Source organism: Dipteris shenzhenensis, chromosome 29 (assembly GCF_047967505.1).
Source record: "Dipteris shenzhenensis isolate YYH24624 ecotype China chromosome 29, Dip_SZ_1.0, whole genome shotgun sequence".
Lineage (NCBI taxonomy): Eukaryota > Viridiplantae > Streptophyta > Polypodiopsida > Gleicheniales > Dipteridaceae > Dipteris > Dipteris shenzhenensis.
The window spans coordinates 40,781,505-40,794,350 of NC_141624.1; the positions used below are offsets into that span (position 1 = coordinate 40,781,505).

Genomic DNA, 12,846 nt, shown 5'->3' on the forward strand with positions numbered 1-12,846 from the left:
CATGCTCTAAAGATGGTGCCCATTTTGAGATAGTCGTTGATCAAAAGGAGTTGAGACGTCGTTAAGCCTACTGAGCAAAAATGCTCTAGGATTTTGACTTACAACTTAGATATAGAAAAGGTCATCACAATGTGATGGCAGACTCCCTGAGTCATGCACTCATGGTAAACTCAACTAAAGAGTCATGCACCCATGGCACACGAGTTGGGTTTTCCTTAAGTAAAGAGTGAATTCTTGGAATTGATAAGGGGTAAAGGCAAAGTTGATCCACATTATTCCCAAGTGTGGCATGTGGTAAAAATGAGGGATCCCTCACCCTTAGCCTCTACTTTAGAGGAGTTTAATGATGTTGGCCCCGAAAATGAGATGAGCATAGCCAAAGAAAGTGGAACATCTCACCCAATGTCTCATAAAGAAGACATGTCCTTGACAAGCGATGAAAAAGTGCAATGGAAGAAATTTCCATCAAAGATGGTTACTTACTCTAAAAGGGTAGAGTATGTATACCTTAGGACTTAGAATTACACTGCCAAATTCTTTATGTCACAATAGTCTCAACGCAAGTCATCCTAGAATATGAAAACCTACACATTAGTCAATTTAAGGCAATTTTATTGGTCTAGTTTGCATAAGGACGTCCAAGATTATGTTATAAAGTGCCATAAGTGTGGCTGACCAATCAACATCTCAAAATAGGTGGTCTTTTGATTCCATTAAAGATTCTTGATGAAAAGTGGGAAAGTGTCTCCATGGAGTTTATAGTTTGATTACCTAGAACAATAAGGGCCATGGTTTGGTATGGGTAGTTGTGGATTGATTGACTAAAATGTGTCAGCTATTTTAACCAAAATTATGGTGAAGATTCTAGGGTTAGCTCAAGCCTTCATCAAGAAAATTTGTCTCTTATATGGCTTGCCGACTGATATTGTAAGTGATGGAGATGCAAAGTTTACTAGCCATTTTTGGCGAGCAGTGTTCAAGCGATTGGACACTCAGTTTAGTATGAATATGGCTAACCATGTAAAAGTGATGGACAGACCGCATGAGTCAATTAGATTCTAGAAGATATGCTTTGTGCTTATGTAAGTAACAAGCGAACTGATTGGGGAGGTTCTCCCTATATTGGAGTTTACTCAAAATAGTTCAAAGCATTCAACTACAGGGTACAGTCCATGCTTATATGGTTTCCAACCTTAAGCCCTCATTACCCCGTAAGACTCGGGAAGTAGAGGGGCTCAAGATTGTGCTAGACATTGTGCAGATAAGAAACATTAGCAAGTTACCTTCGAGGAAGGTGATAAAGTTTATTTTAGGGTAAAGACAGGGGTAGTTCCTAAAATATCACCAAGGTATTGTAGTCTATTCATAATACTTAAAAAGATCAAAAGTGTCACTCATAAGTTGGCCTTACCCAAAGGTAGTAATATATATCTAGTCTTCCATGTAAGTAGATTAAAAAAGTTCTTGGTGCCAATGACAATGTTATCAACATTGAGGTACTAATAGATCTTATCAAGCCTCCATCCTTGCCTCATGTACCAAAGAGAAACTTGGATGCCCAAGAGAAAAGAACCAGACATTTTGTTAGGTGTGTTTGGTTAAGTGGAAGGATAGACTCAAGGAAACACACACATAACACTTGCACACACACACACACACACACACACACACACACACACACACACACATCAACATATAGTCACACACACACATGGTGACACACGCATATAATGTACACACAAATCATCTACTTAGATGATAATGACTACTATACTCCTTCTAGAATGAAGGATATATAGTGATGGATCTGTAGTAGGTGTGAAAACCTTCCTACTATAAAAAGATATGAATCTTGGCATTCCACTGCATACAGGCCTACTTAAGTCCATAAATAGACTTGAGTAATTTACACTTCAAGTCTTTCTATCTTGCAATCGCATCTTGCAATCGCATAGCGCCCCCTGGCTATAACAAACAGCTATCACTATTGTCATCTTTGCTAGGGGAGTGGAAGATCTGGCCTAGTGATGGTCAAATATATAAGACTGCCAATAAATTGCAGGTACTTCATAAGTGCTAGAGGATCAATAAAGGATCAAGGGGAAAGAGTGGAGTGCACAAGATAGGTAGCTTTAGACTAGATTATATTGATCATAAACATTTATATTTACAAGAAAAGCCCTTAGGGACTGAGGGCTTACTGTAAAATGTTCATGATCAGAAAATAGAGTCTAATCAATGCTGAATATGACACATCTTTATATGATCTCTCAAGCCCAATGAGGTCTGAGTCATCATAAATCCGTACATACTCTTTGGTAATGAAAGGTCCAAGTAGTCTCTCTTTCCACTCACGGATCTCATTCAGAGTCATGATTGGTATATCATCAACTATGTGATGTGAATAGCTCCATGCTAGAAGTAGTCTGCTACTCTTGCTAGAGGCTAACCCATGTATCGTCAAGAGTTTCTACCCATGAAAACACTGTGTGAAAGCTACCATTGTGGGGGTTATGCTCGAGTTGCCATTGTGGGGCTTATTTTGAGCGTGTCATTCTATGAACTAAGTCATGTGATGGAAGAACTATGTGCCAAAAATCAAGCCTATAATAAAATGATAAGTATTTGTCAGGAGTAGCCAAGAGGCTATACAACGATGATGTATGTGTGGTGGAACCAAAGCCGAAAAGAGTTAGCAAATGCAAAGTCATACATGGGTAGAATGTGTGTGCAAATTTGCAACTGTCTTGAATCTGATAGAGAGACAACTTGGCCAAGTGTCACAAATCTTTGATGTGATGAAGTGTCTATTGCCAAGAGTATTTACCTGACGTCAAATGTGTGAATGTGTACATCAATGATAAAACCAAGGGGCCTAACACGGATGGGAACTAATAAAGTTGATATGGGCAATGGCTCACTTGAAGTGGTGTAGTCTCCGTTCTGCTAGTCTACAGCTACTGCATGTCGCTCGTAAAATGCAACAAAATGAATTTTACTATTCATTTTACGTGTTGGATGGCTGCAATGGACCAAGAGGTGGTTTTTATGATGAGTACTAAATAGTTCTAACGTGTGGAATACTTCAAATGTAATATGCTCACCGTGTAGAGCATGATCTATTAATCATTTTTGCTTTCTGCACCACTACAAAATGCCTTAAGGATTAAAAGTATTACCATTAAAAATTTATGCCATACATTTTCCAAGGAGTGGGTAAAAAAATGATCGAGGTGGCTTGTGGGTGATGTGGAAATGTGTGTTCACACTGCTTACAAAAGTGTAACTATGTGGCACTGTGTGTTTAGGTGGCTCATGATGATGTGGCCCAGTGCTATGGCATCTAAGGTGCCATGTTGATGGGTTAATGTGATGATGTGGCATCTATTGAGGTGATTATTGACGTGGCATTGATGATGTGGCTCTATTGACTCAATTGATGACGTGGTTGTTGATTGTACCCGCTAACATGGTAGGTGATTGTGCATTAGTAAGACGGGACTACAATGACAATGTGGCACCCATGTGGCCACTGATGATGTGGTAGGATAAGGTTGAGGCTAATGGCATGGTACCTATGGAAGGGGTTTCCATGTGGTAAAATGGTGAAGCTAGGGTTGAGATAACAGCTAACCTTGTGTACCACATGGCAATCGACCACGTGGCATGGTTAACCTAAACCTTAAGGAAAAGGTTGGAAGCTATAGGAGGCAAGATGCCAACGAGGCAACAATGCTGTGGACTGATGAAGACGAACAAGAGGATTGAAGCTATTGAGTTGTAGTCTATCATTGTATTTGAGCTTTTTGTTCTCTATTGGATGCTTCTCTTTGCCCTGCTCAATCTATAGGGTCTGCTACTCATGACATCAATAGTTCACTGCTGTTCACTTTTGAAGAGCACTAAGCACTCGTCGCCGTGTGTGCTCCATGTGTCACACGTGTCTTGGAGTCATTCAGTCAATCACAAGCCTGATTGCCTAGAATCTATATGACTATTGCGTGGAAGATACATCGTTACCTGTGCCTAGTTTGATACCATGTTTGAGGATCGAGGAGAGAGAGTGGAGTACACACGATAGGTAGCTGCACTCTATACTAGATTGTATTGATCATAAGCATGAATACATATGTGAGGATCGCTTAAGGTTAGGGTTAGGGTTAGAGTTAGGGCTTGACCCTATGTCCTTTTGGTGTGGTGCAATCTTAATTGTAGGATTTATATGGGGAGTGACAAGTTGAGATTACTCTTTGGTCTGTTACGTGGGGTTTGGCATCCATCATCTGAAACTAACGCAACACTTTCTTTGCATACCGTTCTGTGTAAGCGTGATCTAGACATTGGACCTCGAGCATTGAAGATATTTTAAAATTTTGAAGTTCATTAAAAAATCTGAAATTAAGATTTGGTTACTGACCAGCAAAGGAGTCTTTAGACCCATCATTACAGCAGAGGGATTTGTGTTTTTGTTTTGTAGATATATTGCTTTGTGATCGAGGTCAAAGGATACATTGGGCAATCAAGTTGCAACCAATAGTTCTATTTACGGTAGGCACCCTAGAAGGAAGTTTTCCTTTTCTAAGCCCTCGTTAAGCCAGGTGTTGTGATTATAGGCGTTGATCTTTATGAAGATCCAAGGGCTTGAAACTTGCTTTCTAGAAAAGCAAAACTTGTGTGAGCTCTCCTTAAGCCATGTGTACAATTTAGGCCCTTGATTTAAGATTGATCTAAAGGACTAAAACACTCCTTCCAAATTTGACCCAAAAGCATACGTTTTTATTCATTCTTCTCGCAAATCTATTATATAAGGAGGGAGATAATTGCATGTTTTCTTTCTTGCCATCACTTGATTGCGTAATTGTTGGACAAAGCTCACGACCTTGCTATTGAAACTCCAATTGGATAATAGTGAGGATTTAGGTCTAATTTGGAGTTAGAGGCATGACAAAAAGGCTGCCTACCGCAACCTAGTTGCCAGAGGGTCCCATTGTCCCGAGGACTTCCCTGAGGCCCAATGCCAACAACATCGATAACGTTGCCCCAACAGCTCCCATGATGGAACCCTTTGGAACAACTTGATGTCGATTCCGGTTCCTGGCTTTTCAACTAGAGGCTCCTGCTCCTCCAGGTCCGGTCCTACTGTGCGCAATGTAATGAATGACATGGCGATGTAACTGGCAAGCTCATGTAATAAGTGCGCCGGTGCCACGAAGTTGTTGGCGGGCCTCAGGTGGGGGGGGCGGTGTGGGTCGGGAGGGACGAGGGATGACACGTGGACAGGGGGAGGAGAGGAGATGAAAGAGCTATGGAGGCAGTAAAGTGGGAGTGATGATGATAAATGTTTTTGTAGAAACCAGGAGGAGGAGTTGAGGAAGATGATCTTGTGCCTTCCATCTTCAACTCTTCAAGAATCATGGCGATGCTTCACAGCTCCAATGGCTTCTCCCTTTCCCTCGGTCGCTCCCTCGCCTCCCCTTCCCTTCATCGCCTTCGCCTTCCCTCCCTCTCCTTGCCTATGGTATTTTGCTCATTTGCCTTTCCTTTGCAGCATTCCTGCTCGCTTTCAGTTCGGGTTCTTGTGCTTTTGTGCACCGCTGCCGTTGCTTGCCCGCGGGGAGGCCATGCTTTTGTCTTTGACTTGCATTGCATTCCTTTGGGGTTTCGTGTAGGGGCAAAGTTTTGCGGGTTCAGTAGAAGTATTCATTTGCTGAATGGACAGTATAGTTCGCCGCACTGGTCGGTAGGTTTTTGTAGCGCAGACTTCAAGAAAATCAGGGCATTTGTAGGTATTGATTTCCGTCTGTTTTGTTGTCGGCAGATTTCAGGATTCTCGATCGCTGGAGGTAGGCTCATCCTGCTCTCTTTCAGGGCATGCCATTATGTCCGGAGGCCCACGATGCTACTGTCCCGAGCCGGGGTTATTAAAGAGCAAATCGTAACCAGCGAGCGAGTGCTTTGCACTGAACCAATTCGTGGAAGGAAGCTCGAACTTAAGTATGCGAAGATTCCTACTAAAGATTTCTCTAATTTTATTGAAAGAACTCCAAAAGAGGAAATAGTGGGTTTCTTCAGAGAAGTAGCAGAGGAGCTAGAAGAGCATCGCCAGCTACAGGACTTTCACATGAAAGTCAGGGATGGTGACGGAGATTTCAAGATTGAGGTCTACTTTGGAGAGGAGAAACCGGGGCCTGAGTTGCTGGCTCCCGGGGAATGCATTTCTTGTTTTGCAGATGCCCTGCTCTATCCTGGGATGGAGTCTAGAGAATGCGTTCTCGAAGAATTCTCTGATCAGCCGCACGTCTTATGTAGATTGGATGCCAAGGCAAGGTCTGGTTTTGTTATCACGCCTATTCGACATGTGGAGAGGATGTCACAACTCAGAGACGACGAGCTTTGGACACTGTGGAGTGTGGCAGTGAAAGCCCTCAGACATGCAAAGCTTCCTTTTATCAGTATGATTTTGAACCATGGTGATTACCGCAACCTCCATCATTTACATCTCAAGGTGTGGGTGGAAAATGAGCTGCATAAAGAGTATCGGATGACGTGGAGTACAGAGAGGAAAGAGCTGTGGAAGCGTTTACAAGAGCTTGCCATGAATCGCCCCAGGAAGCAACAGGCGTGTTTCTTTTTCAAAAGGGACAAATGGTGCAGGCATGGTGATCTCTGTAGCTTTTTACATGTGGAAACCTAGCGGAAGACTCGTGTTGTAGACCTTGTGGAGCAGAATGCGTTTGGACCTTGTTATTTGGTGAGGCCCCAGGGACAGAGTAGGGTTTTAGAAATAGACAGCAGATTACATGTTTGTCATAGCTCAATTAACTCGGCACTGTATTTTTTACATGTGCAAAAATTAGTTGAAAAAAATGCAGGTTTCAGAAATGTGTATAAAATCACATTTTTTGCAGCTGGAAACTGAGCATTTTACTTTGCTTCTGCTTGCATTAGGACAGAGAGTTTCCACGTTTACAGCCTACAGATGTCAGACGCAAGCGTATTGTTGCGAGGATTTACCAAAATGACAGCAATAGAAAATCAAAGCCTCTCTCTGCCTGCATAAGATGTTGATAAGGGCATACAATAACTGTCTGAAGGTTGATATTATTCTGGCTAAGTACTCTCCACCTTGAGTTCATATTGGAGCGCTGTGTGTGCTGAAGTGGCAAACCATGTTTGGAATGGCAGGTATGTGTGTGTGCATTCATGGTGATCTTAATTTTCAAAGACTATATTTATCAAAGTAGCGGGTGTCTCTTTTTTCTCGTTACCACCATCATAGAGAGTGGAGTTTGTTATGATTTTCAAAGCATAATAAAGGTGCAAAGCAGCGCTTACTGAGCCTTTGAGAAAAAGTGTCCTCCCTGTTGTATGACACAACTGGTAAGACAAAACCAGTTCTGCTGTGTTTAGATCAGCTGGAAGTTCAGACCAGTATCGCTGGGAACTGAATATGAGAACTCATAGGTGATCTGGGGGGCTCCCCAAGTTGATTGTCATAGCGATGTTTTCCACCATGGAGTTATGTCAATTATTGGCCCAAGTTGAATTTGATGTACCAGATTATGAGTATTAGACAATGCATGAATCTTACGTATCTTTTAGCATGATATATGCCTTGGCGTTGACCTTTGATTGGATTACTGAGAGTGGCAATACAGCCTCTTCTGGGGTCCCTACTGCAACTTCACATCAATGGCAAGCAGCAGCGCTGACATGGTTGACATTGGGGCCACATTTTGAGAGGGCATTTTTTAAATTTTGGGCAATTATGTTTGTAAGGTGCAATACATTCTTTATATAACATTAAGCATAGAGGTGGTGCCCATGAGAAGAGAAGAGTGGACAGTGGTGAATGCAAGCAACTGCTTGGAGCTCATGCACCTAGGATTGTTTATGTGAAATGGTAGGAACGGTAGATGGTGGATATTTGTACTTCTCTCTTTGTATGTGCAATTGCATGTAGATCAGGCGCGCAACTCTGTGTCTAAAACCTTTATGTTTGTAGCTTGTTGCCTCAGAGAATGTGGTTGCTGTTGAGAACATTATGCAGATTGTTGGAAATTCCCTCTGTCTCGAAGCAGGGCACTTACCAAAAGCTGAGGTAGCCATAAGTGCTTCACTATAAGCACTATAGAAATCAAGTATGCAACTTGCATCACATTACATATTATTTATAGCATTAGCTAGTGTGCGGCAAAATGATCTTGCTCAGTGACTACATGTCATCACTTTTATATAACTCATGCCTCTTGACCCTTAGAGCAAGAGCTCCTTGCCTACACCAAGAAGGGGGACTAACTAAGCTCAATAACAAAATTTCCAAACCCTTCAATTTATGGAAAAGAACAATTTGGTTCATGGTTATCTAAGATTTGTATATGGGAGTTTTTGAAGGATGTATTAATGGCAAACAACAAAGGAACCATTTCCTATAAAAGGAGGAATTGAGAGCAACAAAAAATCTAAATTTGTATGATTGGACTTATTCTAGTCTTACAAAGGTATATCCTATAAAGGAGGAAGCGAGGCCATGTGGTTCATTGGACTTGGTTCATAGTGATAAAGCATGGTATTGCGATAAATTCTTTCTATCTTAAGTGGTGCGTTGCCCTATCAGCTAGAGTGTCTAATCATTTTTTTTGCTTACATGCCCATTTGGGAGAGACTAGTCTTCACGAGCGGTTGCAGCTGAATTAAGAGAGTGTGGACTGCTTTTGATTGGCCTTCTTTTTTAATGCTGCTGGGTTGTATGACACAATCAGTCACACAAAGCCAGTCTTGCTATGTTTAGATCAGCTGGAAGTTTTGACCAGTACGTCTAGGAACTGAATACGAGAACTCTAGGTGATCTAGATGGCTCTCCAAATTGTTTGTCACAGCCATGTTTTCCACCATCTAGTTATGTCAATTATTGGCCCAAGTTGAATTGGATGTACTAGAGTGTAGGAGTATTAGACAATACGTGAACCTTACATATCTTCTAGCATGATAATGCTTTGGTGTTGGCCTTCTATTGGATTAGTGAGAGTGGCAATACAGCCTCCTTTCGAGTCTACTGCAACTTCACATCAATGGCAAGAAACATCGATGACATGGTTGACATTGGGGTCACGTGTTTGAGAGCATTTATAAATTTTAGGCAATTATGTTTGTAAGGTGCAATGTGTTCTTTGAATGGCAATAAGTATAAAGGTGGTGCCCTTGAGTGAAGAGTGTACAATGGTGAATGCAAGCAAGTGCTGGAGCTCATGCACCTAGAATAGTTTACGTGAAATGGTAGATGGTGGATATTTGTACTTCTCTCTTTTGTATGTGCAATTGCATGTAAGGTTAGGCACACACAACAACTGTCTCCAAAACCTTTGTGTGTAGTATGTTGGCTGCTTTAGAGAATGTGGTGGTTGTTAAGAACACTATGCAGACTGTTGGAAATCCCCTCGTCTTGTAAGTAGGGCATCTTACCAAAAGCTGAGGTACACAGTCCGCCATAAGCACTATTGAATCTCTCTCTCTCTCTCTCTCTCTCTCTCTCTCTCTCTCTCTCTCTCTGTGTCATTGGTGACTACTTTCATTGGTGACTACATGAGGAAAGTGTTTAGGGTCCATTATTTAGAAAGGGGAAAGATGGTCCGACAAAAAGGGGAATCGAACCCTTGTCATACATTCAACATACCTCGAGTCATACAGCGTAGGTTAACCAAAGCTTTAGGAACTCCAAACTTAATCCTAAGGCTTATCAATTGATAATACCACTAGCACAAAAAGCAAACCATGTTCAATTTTGACTATAACCTATTTTGCGCTTAGACACAAAAAGCAACTAATTATCTCATAGTCCTAATATGGCAAAGAAGCTCCACCCAACATAAGTTCAAAGAAAGATTTGATGCACCTTTTTTTTTTTTGCTAAATCAAAATTTTTATTGCAAAAGAGAAAGAAAAATGGGTAGCCTCCTTATCAAGTAGGCATTTACATAGTATTCCCGTAAGGGCTTATGGCCAAATAAACTTGGTGGAAAATATCACTTTGCCTCCCAAAAACCCTAAAAGAAGATCTTACACCGCCAAAAATTTCTTTTGAAACCAGATCTGATGCACCCATTAATCATTGTGGTTTTTCCTTTCAAAGCCAATGCTCTTAATATCTTAAGTGGACATGATGGACCCCACTTTCATGCCCATAAGCTACCAAATAGCACCACAATGCTTGAAAAAATGCTTTGTTCGATCTGATACACTTTGTAAAATGCACCAATGAAATCTTGCCTACAAGAGTATAGGATTTAAACAAGAGAGCATCGTTGCTCTTGTGCCTTGTCTCATTATGTGTGCGTGTATGCGCACACGTGTGTATGTGTGTGAAGACTCGACAAAACCTCATTTCATAGTGAAATGAAAGCAACTTTGGTAATGGAAACAAAAGAGGAAAGTGTTATGAAACATTACAAAAAACTAAGAGGAGTGCAAATTGCAAAAGATTTATATAATGCATGATTGTACAAACAAGTTTTGATTTGATAAGTTGTCACAAGCATCACTTTTATTAAAGAGGGGAGTCTGCATACCTGCCACCATCCAACAAGAAAAATGATAAGAACCATATTTTAACTTAGGTGGGAAGACAGGTGTCATAAACACCCCTCACTTGTTATCAAGATTACAATAAAAATAGTTGCTCATGCTATAGACTTATAAAGCTAAATTTTGATACTATGTTTTAAGTGTACAATTAATTGGGCTAAGTTGAAGGAAAAGTGAATAAATGGTTAGGTAAGGAGGAAAAAATTAATGTATTAGAGCATAAGGAAAGGAGAATTTATAAGAAAGAGGAGCTTAAATTAATACTTTATATCATTAAGTGTAAATTTTAACAACGAAAACTTAACTTTAAAAAGTAAAAAATGAATAAAATAGGAAGACTTAGATAATTTTGAGAAATTGATTTTAAAGAAAGACATAGAAAGAAGGGGGGGTAAGTTAAAAGGAAAGGGAGAGTAAGTTGTATGAAAAGCATATGGGAGGTAGGGAGAGAGTTAAATTAAAAAAGAAAAAAAGAGAGAAATGTTAGGAAAATTTAAGGAAAGGAAGCTTAACAAGGAAAGGAGGAAGAGGGGTAAGTAGGGTAGATAAGAAAAGGGGTTATATGTAGAGAGAAAGAGAAATTAAAAAGGGGGCGATAAGGATAGAGAGGCATGAAAGGCGCCGACAAGGAGGGGGGGGATGAAGGTATTGGTACATGTGTAATGTTCACCTCTCATATGTAACCACCAATGTTCCATAGTGAAGAGAGAGAGAGAGAGAGAGAGAGAGAGAGAGAGGAGTGCACAAGATATAGCTACCTATACACTATGTTGTATTGAACATGTTTGTACTGGGTGGCATATGTGTGTGCAAGAAGAATGCAACAATCCTGAATTCGAGGAAGATCACTCTACCAAGTGTCACACAGAGTGATGAGCTACTGAATGCCAAGAAAACTGAACTGGTGTCACGTGTGTGAGTGTGTACACTGATGATAGAACCAAAGGGACTGATTGTGATGGGAACTAATCGGGTAATGTGGCAATGGCTGACTTGGCTTGCTAGAGTTGGATCACCTTCATGGCCATGCTAGTCTATAGCTAGACTACACGACGTCAAAGCATCAAATGCAGCAAAAGAATTTTATCTTAATTCATTTTATGTGCTAGATAGCTGCAATGGATCAGGAGGTGGTTTTGATGATGAGGATTCAATTATGCTAGGTTGTGAAAAAGTTATATGCCATATCTGAGGTGCTCAATGCATAGAGCATGATCTGGTGATCATTTTTTCTTTTTGGATCACCTCCAAATTCCACCTAGATCAAAAGTTATGGCGCGAAAGAATAGGCCAAACTTTGATCAAGGGGAGTGGTCAAAATAATGAGGTATCCAAGGATGATGTGGCATTGTGTGTTCATATGTTGTGTGCATGTGTGGCACTGTGTGCCTAGGTTGCAATAGGTGCACATGGAAGGTGCCGAGAGACTATGTGCCATGTGGCACAAATGAGGTGGTCAGCAACAGATGATGTGGACCTGTTGATTGGACCTCCCTACATGGTAGGTGATGATGTGGACTAGCCTCAGGTGGTTGATGACGTGGTGTGCTTACGTGCGTGTTGACGTGGCACTGGGGTCATTGATGTTGATGTGGCACTGAGCTGGCCACTGATCATCTATCAATGGGGCCAGCTGACATGGACAGTGCCGTGTCCAGATGATGTGAAACACCGTGGTAGATATGCTACCCTGGTGATGTGGTAGGAAAATATACTTTATGATGTGGCAAAACTATGTGGATGAGGTGACGAGGCACTAGCCAGGGTGGCACCATGGTATTGAAGATAAGGTTACCACGTGGCAACCTTTGGGCCAAGCCCCAGGATGTGGTGACCTTGGGGTAGGATCAACCACGTGCCACTGACAGAATCTTGATAGATTCCCACAAAATCTTACTAGATTCCGTTCATGTTCTAAACATTGAGTATCGCACTTCGTGTACTCATGGGCGAGTGCATGGGTGTAGAGAATTCAGGCGTTGCATTTGTGGAAGCATTGGAGTAGTTCGTGACGAGTGTTTGGGGAGGTTGAAGGCATCATTAGCATGCACTAATCATTTGGCCACCTTTGTTGCTTTGTTGATGTTAGACTGCTGCTTTGTTCTACAAGTCGATGAAGCTGCTGAGAACCCTCATTGGAAGTGGCTCTATAGACACCAAACCCGCTCTCTAACAGCTTTGAAACGTTAACCTTTCTCTTGCAGCAGGAAACCTTTCAGACTATCTCTTAAACCTCCTCATAAGTAGCATAACCTCTCAAGAGAT

The 12,846-nt window shown here is 41.3% G+C and overlaps 1 protein-coding gene across 1 annotated transcript; it reads left to right on the forward strand.

The window, feature by feature from the left end:
* The first annotated feature begins 5,346 nt into the window (after nt 1-5,346).
* Nucleotides 5,347-7,005, forward strand: LOC147882850 (uncharacterized). Its single transcript, XM_087400673.1, has 2 exons — nt 5,347-5,518; nt 5,819-7,005. The coding sequence occupies exons 1-2, from the start codon at nt 5,414-5,416 to the stop codon at nt 6,692-6,694; spliced, it is 981 nt and encodes a 326-aa protein (XP_087256799.1). The 5' UTR covers nt 5,347-5,413; the 3' UTR covers nt 6,695-7,005.
* Nucleotides 7,006-12,846: the final 5,841 nt, after the last annotated feature.